This window comes from Manis javanica, chromosome 16 (genome assembly GCF_040802235.1).
Source record: "Manis javanica isolate MJ-LG chromosome 16, MJ_LKY, whole genome shotgun sequence".
Taxonomy (NCBI): Eukaryota; Metazoa; Chordata; class Mammalia; order Pholidota; family Manidae; genus Manis; species Manis javanica.
In genome coordinates, this window is record NC_133171.1 from 40,222,192 (window position 1) to 40,243,552 (window position 21,361).

At 36.7% G+C, this 21,361-nt stretch overlaps 1 protein-coding gene across 13 annotated transcripts in view; it reads left to right on the forward strand.

Moving 5' to 3' along the window:
- Window positions 1–20,400, forward strand: part of LOC108396533 (cysteine-rich secretory protein 2-like) — a 36,471-nt gene extending 16,071 nt beyond the window's left edge. For 5 of the 13 annotated variants that reach the window (XM_073224229.1, XM_017659426.3, XM_073224234.1 and 2 more), the window contains 8 exons: window positions 2,251–2,321; window positions 4,048–4,206; window positions 5,581–5,697; window positions 6,417–6,504; window positions 15,187–15,332; window positions 15,749–15,846; window positions 17,765–17,853; window positions 19,780–20,400. In XM_073224229.1, the coding sequence (XP_073080330.1) occupies window positions 2,251–2,321; window positions 4,048–4,206; window positions 5,581–5,697; window positions 6,417–6,504; window positions 15,187–15,332; window positions 15,749–15,846; window positions 17,765–17,853; window positions 19,780–19,907 (896 nt within the window). In that variant the 3' untranslated portion in view covers window positions 19,908–20,400. The other 8 variants (XM_017659428.3, XM_073224237.1, XM_073224233.1 and 5 more) reach the window with 5 other exon arrangements.
- Window positions 20,401–21,361: the final 961 nt, after the last annotated feature.

Here is a 21,361-nt window from a genome sequence, read left to right on the forward strand (position 1 = left end):
TTGCTTGAATTACTGTAATTACAGTAATGTAGGCTCATTATATAAAATGCAGGAAAGAACCTTTTACCACGTGAAGATAAGCTCATTCTCTTGTATCTCTGTTTCATCTCATGTGTTCTTTGCCTGGCATTTGGCCTGATCATTAGTTTTGTGGGATAAGAGGATGAGATACTATTTCTGTTACTGTCCTCCAGGAGAGTAATAATGTATGCATTCCCAGATCTCCCGATCTCCCTACACATAAAGGTCATTAATACCATTATGCAATAACTTTCTTTCTTCTGTTACTGTATCTTAAAACTGCACCAAAATGTCTACGTCATAGTTTTTGTCACACATTCACGAGAATAGCAAAGCTGCCCTGAGATACGCGTGCCGGGAGGTAGTCAGAGGGCAGTGTTATCTCAGTCTGTGGGTTTGTGTATCCCCATTGGCATAAACTTGCCCTCACATGTCCATCTGAATGCTGACCTGTAGCTCCAGAAGATTTCAAACTATCACAAATGAAGGACCTTGGAACTCACTCGAAAATAACTGAACATCAAATATTAAATATGAGAATGGGTATAAGTCTGCCTGGGATGCCATAACAAAATCCTACAGACTGGGTGGCTTGAACAGCAGAAATTAATTTTCTTATAGTTCTAGAGGTGAAAAGCCTGAGATCAAGAAGCCAGTACAGTCAGTTTCTGATAAAACTTCTTTTCCTGGCTTGTTGACACCCACGTCCTCACTGTCTTCTCTCATGGACTCTTCTCTGAGTGCATGGGGCCAATAGGCAGAGAGAGAGGAAGACACAGTGCCCTTCCTGGCGTCTCTCCTTATGTGAACACTAATCCTATTGGATCAGACCCATCATTAGGGTCTGATTTAACCTTAATTATTTCCTTAGAGGTCTAATTACAAATACAGCCACACTGGCAGTTAGAACTTCAACATATGAATTCAGTGAGGGTGCCAACATTCATCCATAACTGAAAGCTAAAGATCTCCCATTTACCACTCCTTATTTTACTTTCTTTAACGTAACTTTGAAGCATATGCATTTTCTTTGTTATAAAAGCATCATAAATATAATTTTTATGTCTAATATACCCTAGCAAGAGGATTGTTCTACTGTATTTGAACATTTTATCTCTCTGTTATTGAGCATGTACGTAATTACAGTGTTTTGCCCTTGTAACTATTAAACGGATGACAACTTTACATCTAAGCTTTCCCAGGGTATATTGTTATTTCCTCAGGATTCCAAGAAGTTGAATCAGGGAGGCAAAGGATGTAAACATATTGAGGATATTTAGAGGCTGTGATGGCAATCCCTTAAAAGTGAGAAATCTAACTTCTGTTAGTAGATCCACAAGGAAAGTATATTTTTTAAGGCAGTAAATGTATTACTTAAGAAAAAAAGGCTTATTTTTAAATAAATAGCTGCTTAACTTCTATATCATTATCAATATAAACCCCAATTAATCACATGTAATAATTACATACATGTCAATAAAAATGTAAAATTGAATTCTAGTATATAAAGAAGTTTTAGTTGTGAAGTGAGTGAGGTAGACAGATGTTGACTGGATCTTTCTGTAGCACTTTCACCATCTCTAACCAGCAACTGAAATAGACATATATAAACAACATAGCTCTTAAGTTTTCTTATAAATAAAAATCACAACAACTATTCTAAAGGATAATATAGAAACATAAAAGATTGCCTAACTGATTTTAATAACAAGACCTAAAGCCCCCTACACTTGATGTAATCATTATGCATAATATATAGATGAACAGTCGTTGTTTAAAAATATAAAATAAATGTGCAGGACATATGAAAATAAACAGATTTCCATTAAATAAATGAAAATGTTAAAAAAGGAAAGTTTTGCTTTCCATATCATATGAAGAAGGGAAATGACCACTTTAAACAACATTCAAGTTCATTGAACAAATTTTTTGAAGTATTATATAATGTATAACTTTCAACCGCTTCAACATTTTTGTTGCTTTCAAATTTTTTGCATGTACCTGAACTTTCAAAGCTACTAACACTGATTTAATCTATTATCATTCTACTGTCACCATGTAACACATCTTTTCTTCTTATGTTGCTAATAAATTTGGGGTAATCAACACTATTTCATTGCTTTCTTTCATTTCCCTCCCTGTCCCCCAAACCCCCCACCGTGTTCCTCAGAAGTTCATGCATTAAACAGCCCAGCTCAGCTCTTTTTTCCCATTGTTTTGTTTCCCCAGCGATGGCGCTGTTGCCAGTGTTGCTGTTCCTGAATGCTGTCTTGCTTCCGTTCTTTCCTGCAAATGGACAGGTATGGTCCAGGTTGAAATTCTTTTCAGAATGATTCAAGTAGCCTTGAGAACTAGCAGGCTGCGAGATCAATTTTCGAAACTAAAAAGGGCTAGAGTCCGGTACATCAAAAGGTTGCTTGAGTACTTAACACAAGTAAGTCTAATGCTGTGGTCACCAATATCATAGCCCCAAGCCACATGTGGTTACAGACAACTGGAAATATGGATAGTTTAAATTGAGATCTGCATAAACATAATGCAGAGCAGACTTAAGACAGTTAAAAAAAGGGGGATAAAATATTTCTTTAATAATTTTAATACTGATTACATTTTGAATATATAAGTTAAGTATATTACAAATAGCAATTTAATCTGTTCATTTTTTTCCTTTTTTGAAGTGGCCACTAAAAAGCTAAAATTACAAGTAATACTATGGTTATATTTTTATTGACAGCACTGCTCTATGCATTTAAAAAGCTGATGAAACTCCTTCTATTCCAAGGTCATTTCTGATTTCCTTTTGTTTAATCTATTTAAATGTTATCCCCACAAAAAATTAATGCTATGTATTTATATATCCCCAAATTGGCAACATATCTTCACACCCATCATATTTTTAGTGTATGAAAATAATTATACCTGTTTTTTAAATTATAAAAAAAGTAAATTGACTAAAGATCTTAAGCATTTGGATTTTTTTCAAGGTGTTACAATTCGTATGTATGAGATAAGATACTCTCATATCTAATATGCTTCACTTTAATAATCCTAGGAAAACAAGCAATCATCCTCTTCAGTGCCCCTAAGGCACCTATGTCCTGATCAGAAAACCTGTGAATGGGAGGAACTTTGGTCTTTGCTGTCTTTTCCTCACCCTCTTTTAACTCTGAACATACATGATTAGCTAGAACTCCTCGGACCGAGAAATGTGACATTGGGTCATACCTCACTGGCATTCAGAAACACATTATGTTACCAAAATCAAATCTCATTGAAGACGCTTTATGCATCACCTACAGCTTCATTCAAATAGTTCCTCTTCCCATTTTCCTGCCTAAACATTTCCCTTCATGGCTCTTTCCAATCCCTTGCTCCTCTCTGCTCCATCTTCTGGTCTTGGTTTTTGAAATTATCTAAAAGGAAGATATCATTTTGGTCTTCTGCTGCACTACAAGTTTGCTGATCACATGCTCTCCATTCCCTCTGCTCAGCTTTCAGAGCCTCTTCAAGATGCCTAGAAAGCACTATGTACCTTTCAAAACCTCAATCCAGATCATCTTTTGTGAAGCCTTCCCTAAGCTCAGTCAAGAACTGATCCCTCCTTTTATATATAGTCATCCCTCCTATCATTTCACTTTTCATGCACTATGTGATTATTTATTTTTGTCATACTGAATATCCAATATAAATCTTTTAAGGATAGATAAATACCATATTTGATCTGCTTTGTTCTCAGTACTTTTTATATTGCCTGCTGTCTAAAGAAAGCTTTATTGAAACTCATTTAAAAGAAAACACAAAGGCATATCTTTAGTAGTTTTTAACTACAAAGCAAGATGGGGTGAGAAGCAGGAAACAATTACTTCTTTCTCAGGGACCAAATTTCAATATGTTTTGAAATGAAACTATTTTAAGTAGGCTTTTGATATATTAATAGGACATATCCAGGGATGTTATTTTATGCTTTGATGTAATGCAGAGGTTGGCCACTGATAATATGTCACATGTGCATTTTTTCTAACTTAGGGGTTATTCTTTGGGAATACACTGAATCTGTGGGATAGGAAGATAACTTATCCCAGAGTGCCATATCTGATGGGTGAGATGGTATCTCAACCCATTGTGCCGTACATGATGCAAGGGAAGGTAACTCAACCCATTGTGCCGTACATGATGCAAGGGAAGGTAACTCAACCCATTGTGCCATATGTGACGGAGGGGAAGGTAACTCAACCCACTGTGCCGGATCTGATGGAGGGGAAGGTAACTCAACCCATTGTGCCGGATGTGCCGAAGGGGAAGGTAACTCAACCCATTGTGCCGGATGTGCCGGAGGGGAAGGTAACTCAACCCATTGTGCCGGATGTGCCGAAGGGGAAGGTAACTCAACCCATTGTGTCGGATGTGCTGAAGGGGAAGGTAACTCAACCCATTGTGCCGGAGGGGAAGGTATCTCAACCCATTGTGCCAGATGTGACGGAGGGGAAGGTAACTCAACCCATTGTGCCGGATCTTGTGGAGGGGAAGGTAACTCAACCCACCGTGCCAGATGTGATGGAGGGGAAGGTAACTCAACCCACTGTGCCGGATCTGATGGAAGGGAAGGTAACTCAACCCATTGTGCCAGATCTGATGGAAGAGAAGGTACTTCATACCAATGCACCGAATTTGAGGGATGAGAAGGTAATTTATCCCAAAGTGACAAAATCAGTGAAAATCAACAGATGACCTTCTCTGATCAGACTTATACTGCAGAATTTTGATCAGTCCCATAAAATATCACACTCTTTTGTAAATGTAGGCCATCAAATTGCTTAGACCTGTAGGAAACCCACATACCCTTACACCACAAAGATAAGCCAAAAATATCCTCACCTGAATAAATACCTTATCAATTATATTCTGTTACTAAAAGGAACAACTGCAGCCATAGTCCTTTAATAGGATGGTTTTGCTTTCTTCAAACTGCCTTGGAGATTTCTTTAAATATTGCAAAACTGTCTTTTGTACGACTTCATAAATCTGCCCATAATAGGTAAAGTCATTTTATAAGAGTACTGAATGCACTTTGACTGAACTTAAACATTCTTTCTATAAATACATTCTTTCTCTAAAAACAGAGATTATGTCAGGTCAAAGTTCCCCTTACACTCCAGGATGAATCTCGACCTCCACCCTTATCCCCCCCACTGAAGCAGCATGACCAAAAGTGAATGAATGTGCCTTACTGTTCCTATTGGGTTTCTTTGTAATTATGTGATATCATCACTCATGTATCTAGAAAACCTGTTAAGAGTTCTCTTGAATCTAGAAACTGTCACTTGCAGCCTTGGAGGGGATTTTAGTCACACACTGAATTACAATCCCACTCTCAAAGCTTCAAAGTACTTCTTTCCTATTTGTCATAGTTTGAGCTCAGATTCATTGGCAATGATAACCAGCTAATATTGGCTTGAACTGAATGTTTTTTAAAGTCTTCTCTGTTCCTTTGAATTAACTTACTCTTAAATGCAACTTTCAAAAAAGTTTAAAAATAACCTTAATTTTATTTTCATTTAGGATCCAGCCTTTACTGCTTTGTTAACCAATCAAACACAAGTGCAAAGAGAGATTGTAAATAAACACAATGAACTGAGGAAATCGGTCTCTCCACCTGCCAGCAACATGCTAAAAATGGTAAAAGGCAGTAATACAAGCATAGTGGTGTGAACTAGCAGTGCTAAGAGCAGACAGCTGGGAGTGAGCATTGCTTAAGAATGTTGTGTTTAACAAAGTTCTGCCTCTATCTTACTATTTCCTTTCAGAAATTTATTCTCCTTTATAATGGAAGATAGGAAGGCAGTAGAAGTCAAATCTTCAGACATCATAATGCAGCCATTACATTTTTTTGTTAGTTATCTTTCCTAGTCTAAAATAAAGCCATACTCTTTCTTTCAGGAGCAGTTCCACAGAGGGTCAATAACAGCCCACTTTCCAGCATATAGTCCATAAAGGCTGTATATCTCCCATATGAATGCATGGGCCACAAATAATATTGGGAATAATCTAGACCAGCTTATTACTATTGAAGTATAATTAGGATACATCACATGTTGATCAATATTCACAGTAGCACCATTACTAAAAATCTTGGGTGTGGCTGCTGTGCTAAAATAAATAGTTAGATATTATTATATTACATTTCTCTCATTAAATGATCTTTTGTGGACCATTCTTCATGTGGAAGCTGGCGCTGGGGCAGATAAACACACACAAAGATATTTTCATACCAGTGATAACAGATAATACCTCTACAAAAGTTTAAACCATTGTAAATCAACCTACCAATCAAATTATAAAGAATATGCTTCATTGCTGTTGAGCCTTTAATTGTATTTTTTTCTTGTAACATTTAGGAATGGAGCAGAGAAACAACAGCAAATGCCCAAAGGTGGGCAAACAAGTGCACATTACATCACAGTAACCCAGAAGAACGAAAAACCAGTATGTAAACTACTAAATATTTGCTAAATAAATGAACAATAAAATAATATTGGACAAATAAAATAAGGACCATTCTTGGACATTGCATTAAGACTTTGTGAATAAATGTTGTTTATATGGCTGTCTTTATAAAATCAAAGTATCTGTATACAAACAGATAATTTTGATAGGTACAATGTGGTGCTTGTCCATTATCATTATGCAAAAAATTCCTCAAGCAATAATCCATTTGTTTCTCTCAACCAGCTCATGAGTAAATGGGTTATGTATTGTCATTTTTCCAACTTTAAAGATTAGAAAACCAGGACATGGGAAGAATGCCTTACCCAAGAGCAAAACTGGAAGTGGTGTCATATATTGGAAAGACAAACAGGCTTCCTACTTTCTCTAACCCACTGTCCTTTGTTTTTGTGATGTGTGCCTGTTTGGTGCTTGAAAGCTATTTGTTTTGCATTTATAAAATATATTGCATTATGTTGAATTGCTCCTGAATTTTGCTTTAAACACATTCAGCGGGATGAATGTTTTGTTAAGGAGTGCTCATTTTTTAACTTTCAATAATAGTCAAGTATTTTATATGGACTATGTGCCTACCACATATAGAATAATATATTAGACTCAAAAACTGTAAGATGTATTTTATCAAAGTTTATAAAAACTATGAGAAAAAACATTTATACATGAACTTTACATAAAATATTAATTACATTATCCACCATGATATACATATGAGCAAGCCCAATATTTTATATTCAGGAGTATTTAAATTTTAAACAGTATGTAGAAATTATATTTCAAGCCACCAAAATATAAATATTAATGGAGGGATTGAAAAGATATAGAAAATTTTCTGGGTGGCAATGCACTTCTTTCATTTTTTAAAATTTTATTGTGACAAGAACAATTTTTTTTCATTGTTTTTTTATTAAAGTATCATTGATATACAATCTTATGAAGTTTTACATGAACAACATTGTGGTTACTACATCCAATCGTATTATTGAGTCCCCCCCACACACCCCACTGCAGTCACTGTCCATCAGCATAGTAAGATGCTATAGAGTCACTACTTGTCTTCTCTGTGCTATACTGCCTTCCCCTTGACCCCCCTACATTATGTGTGCTAATCATAGTGCCCCTTGATTCCCTTCTCCATCCCTCCTCTATCCCTTCCCATTGGTAACTGCTAGTCCCTTCTTGGAGTCTGTGAGTCCGCTGCTGTTTTATTCCTTCAGTTTTGCTTTGTTGTTATACTCCACAAGTGAGTGAAATCATTTGGTACTTGTCTTTCTCCACCTGGCTTATTTCACTGACCCTAATACCTTCTAGTTCATTCCATGTTGTTGTAAATGGTAGGATTTGTTTTCTTCCTATGGCTGAATAATATACCATTGTGTGTATGTACAACCTATTCTTTATCCATTCATCCACTGATGGACACAGGTTGCTTCCATATCTTGGCTATTGTAAAGAGTGCTGCACTAAACTTAGTGGTGCATATGTCTTTTTGAATCAGTGATCTTGTTTTCTTTGGGTAAATTTCTTGGAGTGGAATTCCTGGGTCAAATGGTATTTCTATTTTTAGTTTGTTGAGGAACCTCCATACTGCTTTCCACAATGGCATTCCCACCAACAATGTAGGAGGATTCCCCTTCCTCTGCACTTGTTCCTTGTCTTTTGGATGTTGGGCCATCCTAAGTGGTGTGAGTGATATTTCATTATGGTTTAAATTGCATTTACCTGATACTTAGCAATATGGAGCATCTTTTCATGTGCCTGTTGGCCAATCTGAGTTTCTTCTTTGGAGAATTTTCTTATCAGATCCTCCACCCATTTTTTAATTGGGTAATTAACTTTTTGTGTGTGGAGGCATGTGAATTTTTTAATATATTTTGGATGTTAACCCCTTGTTGAATATGTCATTTACAAATATATTTTCCCATACTGTAGGATGCCTTTTGTTCAGTTGATGGTGTCCTTTGCTGTACAGAAGCTTTTTAGTTTGATGTAGTCCCATTTGTTCATTTTGCTTCTGTTTCCCTTACCTAAGAATATGTGTTCAGGAAAAAGTTGCTCATGTTTATTTTCAAGACATTTTTGTATATATTTTCTACTAAGAGTTTTATGGTTTCATGACTTACATTCAGGTCTTTGATTCATTTTGAGTTTACTTTTGTATATGGAGATAGACAATATAAAGTTTCACTCACTTACATATAGTTAGCCAGTGTTCACAACATGAGTTGTTGGAGTGGCTGTCTTTTCCCCATTGTACACTCATAGCTCCTTTATCATGTATTAATTGGCCATATATGTGTAGGTTTATATCTGAACTCTGTTCTGTTCCATTGATCTATGGGTCTGTTATTGTGCAGGTAACAAATTGTTTCAATTACTGTGGCTTTGTAGTAGAGCTTGAAGTTGGGGAATGTAATCCCCAACTTTATATTTCCTTCTCAGGATTGCTTTGGTTATTCGGAGTCTTTTGTGACTTCATATGAATTTTAGAATTATTTGTTCTGGTTCACTGAAGAATGCTGTTGGTATTTTGGTAGGGCTTACATTGAATATGTAGATTGCTTTAGGCAGGATGGCCATTTTGACAATATTAATTCTTCTTATCCATGAGCACAGGATGTATTTCCATTTATTGGTTTCTTCTATAATTTCTCTCATTAATGTCATGTAGTTTTCAAGGCATCGGTCTTCCATCTCCTTACTTAAGTTTATTTCTAGGTATTTTTTTCTTTTTGATGCAATTGTGAAGGAATCGTTTTCCTCATTTCTCTTTCTGCTAGTTCATCGTTAGTATATAGGAAAGCAACAGATTTTTGTGTATTAATTTTGTATCCTGCAACTTTGCTGAATTCAGATATTAGTTCTAGTAGTTTTGGAGTGGATTCTTTCAGGGTTTTTATGTACAATACCATGTCATCTGCAAATAGTGACAATTTGATTTCTTCCTTACCAATCTAGATGCCTTTTATTTCTTTGTGTTGAATGAAAGTGGGGAGAATGGGTATCCTTGTCTTGTTCCTGATTTTAGAAGAAAAGCTTTCAGCTTTTTACTGTTAAGTATGATGTTGAATGTGGGTTTGTTGTATATGGTCTTTATTATGATGAAGTCCTTGCCCTCTATATCCATTTTGTTGAGAGTTTTTATCATGAATGGATGCTGAATTAGGGGATTGTTCTTCTCTCTTGAGGTAGGTGTGTATTGCAATATGCTTACCTCTTAGAACTACCTTCACTGTATCTCACAGTTTTTTGGGGTGTTGAGTTGTCATTTTAATTTGTCTCCATATATTGCTTGATTTCTGTTTCTGTTTGGTCATTGATCCATTGATTATTTAGGATCATGTTGCTAATTCTCTATGTTTGTAGGCTTTTTTGTTTTCTTTGCATAATTTATTTCCACTTTCATATCTTTGTGGTCTGAGAAGCTGGTTGGTACAATTTCAATCCTTCTGAATTTACTGAGCCTCTATTTGTGGCCTAGTATGGGATCTATTCTGGAAAATGTTCCATATGCTCTTGAGAAGAATGTATATCTTGCTGCTTTTGGGTGTAGAGTTCTGTAGATGTTTGTTAGGTCCATCTATTCTAGTGTGTTGTTCAGTGCCTCTCTCTCCTTACTTATTTTCTGTCTCATTGATCTGTCCTCTGGAGTAAGTGATGTGATAATGTCTCCTAAAATGAATGCATTGCATTCTATTTCTGCCTTTAATTCTGTTAATATTTTTTTACATATTTGGGTGTTCCTATGTTGGGTGCATAGATATTTGTAGTTGGTTGTATCCTCTTGTGGGGTTGACTCCTTTAACATTATGTAATGTCCTTCTTTGTCTCCTGTTACTTCCTTTGTTTTAAAGTCATTTTGTCTGATACATACAAGTACTGCAACTCCTGCTTTTTACTCCCTATTAGTTGCATGATATATCTTTTTCCATCCCTTCACTTCTAGTCTGTGTATGTCTTTGGGTTTGAAGTGAGTCTCTTGTAGACAACATATGGATGCACCTTCCTTTTTTATCCATTGTTTAACTCTATGTCTTTTGATGGTGCATTCGGTCCATTTATATCTACAGTGATTATCAATATATATGTACTTATTGTCATTGCAGGCTTTAGACTCCTGGTTACCAAAGGTTCATGGGCAGCTTCTTTATTTTCTAACAGTCTAACAACTCACTTATTGATCTTTCAAACACAATCTAAAGGTTCTTTTCTTTTTCTTTCTCCTACACTCTTTATATATTAGGTGTCATATTAGATGTTACTCTTTGTGTATCCCTTGACTGACTTTTCAGGTAGTTGGTTTAATTTTATATTTGCTTAGAAATTAATTCATCTACTTCTTTTACTGTGGTATTATTTTCACTGTGACTGCTATTTAGCATTAGGAGCACTTCCATTTATAATAGTCCCTTAAAATACACTATAGAGGCAGTTTGTGGGAGGTAAATTCCCTCAACTTTTGCTTATCTGGAAATTGTTTAAACCTGTTTCAAATTTAAATGTTAATCTTGTCAGGTAGAGTATTCTTGGTTGAAGGCCCTTCTGTTTCATTGCATTAAATACATCTTGCCACTCCCTTCTGGCCTGTAAGGTTTCTGCTGAGAAGTCTGATGATTGCCTGATGAGCTTTCCTTTGTATGTGATCTTTTTTCTCTCTCTGGCTGCTTTTAATACTCTGTCCTTGTCCTTGATCTTTGCCATTTTAATTATTATATGTCTTGGTGTTGTCCTCCTAGGCTCCCTTGTATTGGATATCTGTGTACTTCTGTGGCTTGAGAGCCTATTTCCTTCCCCAGATTGTGGGTGTTTTTTTTAGCAATTATTTCCTCAAACAGACTTTCTAGCCTTTTTTCTCTTTCTTCTTCTTCTGGTACCCTTATAATGTGAATATTGTTCCATTTGGTTTGGTCGCACCATTTTCTTATTATTCTTTCATTCCTAGAGATCCTTTTCTCTCTCTGGCCTCAGCTTCTTTATATCCCTGTTATCTAATTTCTGTTTCATTTACCATCTCTTGTATCTCATCTAATCGGCTTTTAAATCCCTCCATTGTATGTTTCATTTCAGATACTGTATTTTTTAAAGTTTGTATCTCTTTCTTGATGTCGTCCCTGAGATCTTGAATGTTTTTCTGTAGCCCCATGAGCATGTTTATGATTTTCATTTTGATATCTTTATCAAGGAGATTGGTGATTTCAGTTTCACTGAGTCCTCTTTCTGGCATTTGAGGGATTGTAATTTGTACAATATTCTTTTGCTGTTTCATATTTCTGATGACTACTATGGAATAATAACTTTGTATAGGCTGTGTCCTCTAGTGTCCAGAAACTCTACTCTCTGGAGCTTCCCAGCATCTGAAGTGATGGCAGGGGTCGCAGGCAAGTGGCTCCAGGGCCTGCTGGGAGGAAAGAGCTCTTTCCTGCTTCCTGGCTACAGTTCCTCTCTCCACTGTCAGGGTCGATAGGCAAAGTACACAGGGAGTAGCCTCTGGATTATGCCCCTGTATCTGCTTTAGGTGGTATAATCCTAAATTATAGGATTTAGCCAGGTGCGATGGCAGGAGCAACAAGTTTGTGAACCCATGCCTGCAGGGAGGAAGGCGCAGTAGGCTATGTATCACTATGGTGGGCCTTGATGCATATCACCTGCCATGGTGATCGATTGCCTGAAGCTCCTGAAAGTTCCCAATCTTTTGGGTTGAGTGTGCTGGGACAATTCTGTCCCCTGTCCTTTCTCCTGAATAGCGAGTTCTTTGTAATCCTTGCCCCTTAGCACCCCTCTCACTTTTGGGAAGTCTTTCAAAGTGTTCATCTTTTGTCCCAAGAGGTCAGTTGTCAGTTCCTGTTCTCCACAAGTGGCTGGAATCTCAGTCTCTCTTGAGTGTTCTGCCTGCCTTTGCTTTCCAACCCCACTAATTCCCAGAGCACAATGTAATGTGGGTTAGTGCTCCTGGAGCAGATCTCTAGGGATGGGAGCTCAGCAGTCCTGGGCTTCTACTCCCTCCACTCTTAGTTTTTCTTCTTCCTGCCTATGAGATTGGGCAGGGGAAGGGCTTGGGTCTCTCCACCTTGGAATTTTCTACTTTACCCTTTTCCATGAGGTCTTCTCTTTTCCCTAGATGTTGGCAGTCTGTCGCAGTCTTCTTTCCAGTTGCTCTTCAGGCTTAGTTGTATTTGCTCTATTTTCATATTATATGTGGTTTTGGGAGAAGGTTTCTGCCTCACTTCTCATACTGCCATCTTTTCTTCTTCATTATATCTCATGACAAGAACACTTTTTAAATTTTTTAAAAATTTTGTTGCAGGAGGAACACAGCATAAGACCTACCCTTTAACAAATGTTTAAATGTACAATACATATTGTTGACTATAAGTACAGTGTTGGACAGTAGCTCTCCAGAACTATTTCATCTTGCTTGTCTGAAACTTTATGCTCATTAATAGTTACTCCCCATGTCCTAATCTCTCCCATTCCAGCAACCACCATTTTGCTCTTTAATTCAATGAATATGACTGTTTTCTGTACTTCATATAAATGAAATCATGCTCTAATTATCTTTCCATGACAGCTAATTTCACATAACATAAAATCCTCTGGGTGCATCCATGCTCTCACATGTTGCAGAATTATCTTTCTTTTTAAGGATGAATGATAATCTGTTGTGTGTATATACCATATCTGGTTTATCCATTCATCTTTGGGTGGACATTTAGGTTGTTTCCTCATCTTTGCTTTTGTAAATAGTGCTGCAATGAACATGACAGTGTTAATAATATCTTGAAGATTATGGTATCAGTTCTTTTGGATAAATACTCAGGAATGAGATTTCTGGATCATTTCCTAGTTTTACTTTGAAATTTTTTGAGAAACCTCCATACTGTTTCCACAGCAGCTACAACATTTTGCATTCTCACCCACAGTGTACAAGGATTCCAGTTTCTCCACACCCTCACCATCACTAATTGTCTTTTCTTCTTTTGATAATAACCATCTTAACAGAAGTAAGGTGATATCTCACTTGATTTTTAATTGCTTTTCCCTCATGAGTAGTGATGTTGAATACCTCTATATACCTGTTGGCTGCTCATACATCTTCTTTGCAGAAATGTCTATGCAAGTCTATTGTGACCAGAAAAGTTCCTTAGTCAGTCCCTCAGGCAGTCCACAGAAATAATAGCTGTTTGGCCATATTCCATCCAACTCTTTTCCCTTCCTAAGGGAGAGGCTAAGAGTTAGGATTTTTGTCTGCTTGATCTGTGCTGAGCCAGAAAAGGAGGCTATGGCAACTGCTAGCCTAAATCTCTGTCTCTGTTCTCACTATCTCTAGGCAGCTAGATTAAGCTAGGTCTTCTTAGCATTCTGAGCCAGGCAAGTCAAAAGCCAGTCCTCTGGGCAGCTACTAAAAAATATGTGGCATTGGCTGCCCAGACCAACTTTTCCTTTCCCAGGAAGAAGCAGGCAAACTTGGGGTGGTCTGCTTCTCTGTGCTGAGCTAGGGAAACCTACCAATTTGTAGGTATGGCATCTACCAATCCAAACTGTTATCTCTGTTCTCCCCCAGGAGTTAAGACCATGCCAATCCCTTCGTAACTCTGAAACTGGCAAGACAGGTGCCAGTTCTATGGGTATCCCTGGAGTATTGGGAATACTGAATAATTTTTTGCTTCCCCAGGAGAAAGCTGAGAACTTAGGATTTTTTTTTTTCTTTCTCTATGCACAGTTGGATGTGATGTAGGGACTGGGGGACTTATGGTGTCTATGAGTCCAAGCCACCAGCTCCATTCTGCCCCAGCAGCTAGCCTCTGCCTAACTGTCAGAGCTCTAAGACTACAAAGACAGAAGCCAGCTTTCTGGGGAATCCCTTTAGAAAAGCTGAGATGCTAGATACATGAACCAACTCCTTTCCTCCTCTGGGAGAAGCTAGGAGCTAAGGGATCTCTTCCTGACCACATGGTACTGTGATGAGAGGAATTCTAGCAAGAGAATCTTCCTCCAGGTTTCCATGAATTTGAGTTCATATTCTCCCAGGGCAAAGGAGGCTTTCACAAAAGGACAATTTGTTTATGAGTTGTGGCTGAATGAGTGTGTATATTGGGGGAAGGAGAATCTATAACTTCCCACTCCACCATCCCGCTGATGTGACCCTCTGAAAGGCCCTTCTTGCCTAATTCTGAGGAAGATGTGGCCCTGTGACATTCCAATTTATTGATGAAGGGAAAATCCACTTTTTGAAACTGTCATCCCTCCGGTTGATTGGAGCTCTTAAACACTGCCTGCAAAGTTTCTTTTCAAAGTCCACACAAAATCGTAATCATAAACATTTATTCAACATCCTATTTGTGAAAAATCTTTGGTGAAGGTGTATCACAAGCTTACGATACAAAGCTGAGAGCACACGAGGCATTACACATGAAGAATTTAGCATGAGAAAAATGCATTTATCTTTGACAATCCAGGGGGCATAGGATATAAAAAAACATTCTCAATCTATTCAACGAGTTGCATATTGGCCAGCTTCAATGTGCGGCAGATCTGTTTTCTGTTCAACCTTACAGTTGATAAGTTAGCAAGCATAGCCACTGTGTTTGATGAGCAACATCTTTGTGTTTCTATAGTTGGTTTCTTTTGCATTGCTTTCCTCATGAATGATCTATTCTTTCTTAGGTACAAAGTGTGGTGAGAATCTCTACATGTCAAGTAACCCTACTGCCTGGCCAAATGCAATTCAAAGCTGGTATGATGAGGGTAACAATTTCATCTATGGTGTAGGACCAACAAGTCCCAGTGATGTTGTTGGACATTATACCCAGGTAAAAGGAAAAAATAAAAATTCTTCTGCACAAATGCTCTTATATAGAAAACTTCTCCAAATTAAGACCAACTCCAATGTTTAATTTAAGGGAAGAGCCTGAGTAGGTATAATATAGTCCTGGAGTGTGGCTGGCCATTCATCTAGAGCTCTCACTTTGTTCCAAGGCCTGCAGAACTCATGATAGGGAAATAGACTTGGAACTTTGCTAACATTATAAGTAGATAAAGTAGTGAATGTACATGAAAATATAGTATTTAAAAGTTTGTGATTTTGATTGATAGTTTAACTATTTCCATAATGTATATGGCTACAAACCATAAAAGTAACATTTTGTTCACTTTTATATTTGCTATTATTTGTTTTTTCATATTTCCCCTCTTCTTAAATGTACTTTATATTCCTATGAATTTGTAGGTTGTTTGGTACTCATCTTACCTTGTTGGATGTGGAATTGCCTATTGTCCCAATCAAGACCGTCTAAAATACTACTATGTTTGCCAATACTGTCCTGCGTAAGTAAATGCTTTAGACTTTAATGCCAATACTTCCATCTGTAATTTAATATTTTAAAATTCTTATATATTAACCAGAATAAAGGACATAAATCAGTACAGGGAAGGACTAAATCTTTGGAAGTGGAGACATACATTCAACTTGTCAGAGAAGAGATCATTTTCTCACTTCCAGTTATGTAATCTGAAACTCTCTGTCTTTAATTATAAGTGTGGTGTTTTCTCCCAATCGCCTTTCTCTATGGACCAAGGATATTCCATGAGAATGCGTAATGTGCATTTCTCTTTTTCATATCACCACTTCTTGCCAATTTCATACTCCAGGAAGTGGAGACTTAATCATGAAACAAAGGGTGGTAGTAGAGTGGCATGTAGGGGATGGCAAATTGTGATTTAGAGCCCTTTCTGCTAAAATGTTCCTGCTCTGCTTATCTAAAAATCCACTTACATTGTTACCATTAGGAAGGATTCATTCTTTTGGATCTCAAAGGTTTTTCAATCTTGATGTATCTTGATGACGTCTTTGATGTTCTGATGTTTTTCAAGGTCCAGAAAATTAATATCCTAAGTTTTTCTCAGACATTTTTCACAAAAACTCCATCCATTTAGGTCTTGATTTATAGCAAGAAACATGCTGTTTCATCAAGCATTTTGTTCGAACTTATCCACAACAAATCCTGTGGACATACAGAAGATCTAATCTCAACATAGCTAGTCTTAATTTCTTTTAATGTTTGGAATTCCTTACCAGTAGAGGCAGGGGGCACCTAACACCAGGCCTGCTGCTACAGGATTTATTTTGAGATTGTAGATAACCCAGGCATATGGGTCTCCAGCTTGAGAAGTATGACCTCCAGAGTCATTTTCCTGCAAACATCTATTAGACTTCAGTAGGAAGAATTGGCAGGTCCTAGGAGAACGCTTCCAACTTCACTGCCTGGCTGTGAGAGGGCCCCCTTCTGGACCCAAGCCCCTGAAGTGAGAATCGGAGCAAATAATGGACAGAGGCAGGGGTGAGAGAACCTCCAGAAAACTCACCTTTATATCTATTTCACTATTTTTCCATGGGCTCACACACATACAGCTACATTATGTGGAGGGACACTGAGATTCTGATATATTGCCTGGGGCACTTGGCCCACCTGATGCTATTAAGATCTGGACCCCCTTGTATTTTCAGAGGAATTAAATGGCCATTAGGAGAATAATCATCTGTGACTTACAAATTGGTCACTGTAAGGTAATTATACCTTGGATATTGATGTTTTTCAAAACTTTTAAAATAAATATTCCTTATTTGGTAAACATTGAAAATCTCTCACTCACCACATCTAGAAATTCACAAACCTTCCTCATCTCTCCCTGCCCCACAAACACACGCAACTCTACTTAAATATCACCCCCACATCTAGAAGTCAAATATGTATATGTACACTGGAGCCTTAGTGTCCCTAGTTCATGTTAGAGAAATTAGGATATTCTATCATCTTTCAAATAAAAAGTGCTATTGTAGCACTGAATACTCATTTCCATACTGCAATGGCCACGCCCCCCGGGGCCCCTGTGACTCCAGGGCATGTGTTCTACCCCCGCTGGCACACTGGGTTACTGCCTCATGGACTGGCCAAGTCCCCTGGAGGTGAAGAGAGTGTTGCCAGGTTGAAATATACTGGAAACTTCAGACTCTTGTTACACAGCGTAGTTGCTCAGCCTTCAGAATTACAGTCAAGGAGATGGTCAATGTGTGAAGTATTTTCTTAATTTGGATGTTACCTGAATTAAACATTGGGAATAGAAATTTTTGAATTTTGTTAACTAAAAACATCTAATAACTGTATTTAATGATTGATATTATTTTTACCGTTTAAACTAAATAGCAAACTGAAATGTATTTGACATTATGTATTTTAAATTTCAGTGGTAATAATGTGGATAAAATTCATACCCCTTACCAAGAAGGGGCACCTTGTACCAGTTGTCCTGATAACTGTGACAATGGACTATGCAGTAAGTGTGAAATAATTAACTCACTATTAAAATAGAGTTGATATTTTATTTTATTTTTATTGATTAAGAAATCTCCTAAAGTAACCAACTCAAATAATGTCTTTATGCAAAAGACAACTTAATCATCAGTGTGTTTAAGTAAACATTTTGTACACTTCAGGAAACTACATATTATTTATACTGAAAGAATATTACCATATATAAGATAATAAAATATCTATTATCAGTGTGTGTTTGTGACTATTCAGAGCTCATTAATATTAACTATACATGCTTCTGGTACATAGTGCATTTCATCAAACTTGGTATCATCATACCAAAGGCTGTATTTTGAAAGAATCAAAGTACTTTATATGTGAGACCATATTATAGCTCAGTTTAGTCCAGCAAAGAAAATAGTATGTTCCTTTAGTGCTATTGAGTTCCTCATGCTGATTACCTTACTTTATTTCTAGTTATTATTGCAATTATTTTGTTTGGCTAACAAGTAATAACTTGCCTTATAGTATGATAGTAGTTTTGTACAGATATTTATAACCAAATCCAACACTACACAGTATTGGCTCACAGAACCTACAAACATATTGTTACAAAGGAGAGAATAAAATAAGACAGTACATATCATTTCTTGAGTTGCCTTGAGTAGAAGTAAAAACAGCTGTTGGCTTTTTGTTATTATGAACAATATAGTTGACCCATTCACTGAGATTTTAACTTTCCAATGCATTCACTTTTAGTTAGCATTCGTTCTGACTGAAACATAGCTATATTTCAGAATACTGATGATATCAAAGGTACAGATCAAATAAAGAAGAAAAAAAGTTGTGTATTTATACCTCTGCTGAATACTTTTTTCTAAAGAGTTGTAATTTATACTATTATTAATAAGCAGTCAACTGAAAGATATTAAACAAAGAGTGACAAGGTCAGAGTCATGTTTTATAGAGCTTTCTAGAAAATATTATGTAGAAACAAATGGATGGAAACCAGCCAGAAAACTGCTGCAATACTGAGTTCAAAACAGAAAAAGGATATCAAAGTCCATTACTGGCAAAATGAATGAAAAGAAGTGGACAGGGCTAAGAGACAAGAACTAGAATAGCAGTGTTTTTGTCTCTGCCAGTTGAGTAATGATCAGAAACAGAAAAGATCAGACTGACTCACCCTGGCCTGAATTGTTGAGGAGTCTGAGCCATTTCACCGCCATGACGGGAAGGGGTAGGGAGACCACATGCCGAACTGTCAGCCTTGTGGATGGAATGAGGGGTTTTTGAGATTTGTTGGGCCTGGGGCCCCTGTAGAACATCCAAGAAGAAATACCAGAAGGAAAGGGGGCATATTATCATTGTTTTACATCCTTACCTTTCCATAGAATTCACTCTCTCCAGAAAGAAAGCACTGGAGTCCAAAGCAGTGCTGTCCAATAGTATGAAATGATGGAAATGTTCTAGATCAGCGGGTGTCTTACAAGTAGGCAGTACTCACCTGTGGCCTTTGAACACTTGACATAATGGCGAGGAAATTAAGGAAGTTTTTAGATAATGAATTGTAGAAAAAGAAATTTTTATCTAATTTAGGAAAAAAGACTTAAATAGCTACATGTGACTAGTGGCTCCCATATTAGACTCTGCAGGTGTAGATTTATTTATTTATATTCATTTTATTCTCTCTGCTATGGGAGAATAGTAGGTGAATTCATTTTAGAAACACATCACCAGCTCAAAATAAGAAAGTGATGGATTAAACAGTGAGCTTAATTAGGGTACGTCCTGTGTCCCTCCAGAACTAAAAGGCCCATCAGAGCATAAGTGAGGCTGACATGTTTGTCCAATCCTACTGCCCTCATACACTCTAAATGCACGGATTGTTTTGCTGCTACTGGGGAGAATGGTAATGAGGTAACTAATCTGTTTTTTTTTTTAACAGCCAATAGTTGTGAGTATGAAGATTTCCTTAGTAACTGTGGTTTCTTGAAGACAACAGCTGGCTGTAAAAGTGAATTGCTTAAGAAAAAATGCAAGGCTACTTGTCTATGTGAAAACAAAATTTACTGAAATGCCCAATGCATTCTGCAGGTCTAAGTGAGGAAGGGCTGCATCATTTGATTGACAACACACCAGAGGAGGAATTGTAGCATGCTAGTTACAAATATGATTCCAAAGAGCCATGCATCTTCTCCTGGATTTTTACTGAAATCTCTTTCATACAGTGATTTACAAAAGCAAAGTAGTCTATGATAACAACCTTGGACTTTGATACAGATTCAGTCTTTTCAACTTAATGAATTGAATCAAGTTGAGGATTTTTAAACTTATAGAACTAAAAGACTTTGGTCACTAGAATTTTAAAGTGGAGAATTACAAAATTACACTCCAAAAAAATAAAAAGAACTGTAACAAAAATGAAAGGCTAACAGCATTATCTTCTACTACATGATTTTTACCTGCATAAAGAATGAATTCAAAGACTGACCCCTTACCTTTGTGTTATGACCTCCTTTTAAACAGAAGTAATCAACTTTTAGAAATAAAGAACTCATCAAAGCAACCACATGAGTGTGATCCTTGTGCTTCATTTTCTAGAACTTCTCATTACCCCCAGCTAGATTCAGCCCAAATAAATAATTATACAGAGCAAAATTTTCAAAATATTTGCTTACAAAATTAAATTTTTACAGAAAAGTGAGTGCTATTTTTACTTGCTTTTTGACATTTTGATCTCCTCCCTACTGGTTTAGTTGATTAGTTAAAAGAATGCATATACAACAGCATATACAAAAATAGCCTTTCTAAGAAAAAAATGAGTGATAGTAAATATTCCTGAGATATTTACCATTTTATAAGTCTTTGCATGCATTCTCACTTAATATTGATAACAACAGAGTGAAGCAGTCCCATTTTATGGGTAAGAAAGCCTACACTAAAAGTCTGAAAAAAGGGAACAAACAAGGTATTGAAAGTGGTCAAGAAATAGGTCTGAGCAGACAGACAGCAAACTTGCCTGAGCTACTATTAACTCTAAGATGAAATAAAATATCTGTATCATCCTGTACTCATGAAAGACATTAAATTCATGATTCTAAAGTATCCCAAAAGTAATTTTCCAGGTCCAGATGGTTTCACTGCAGAATTATACCAAACACTTACAAAGAATTATTACCAATTTTACACAAATCTCTCTAGAAAATTAAACAGGAAGTTATACTACTCAATTTATTCTTTGAAAGTAGTATTGTCCTACTGCTAAAACCAAAGATATTAAAACAGGAAAAAACAAAACCCAAAAACTACAGATTGAAAGCTTCATGAATATGGATGGAAAAATCCAAATAAAAATTTAACAGATAAACCCAGCAATATAGTAAAAGGCTAATACATCCTAACCAAGTGGGATTCACCCTGTGAATAGAGGGTTGAGCTAACTTTCAAAATCCAACCGTGCTCCATCATATTAGCAGTCTAAAGGAGAAAACTGTATGTTCACCTCAATAGGCAAAGAACATGCATTT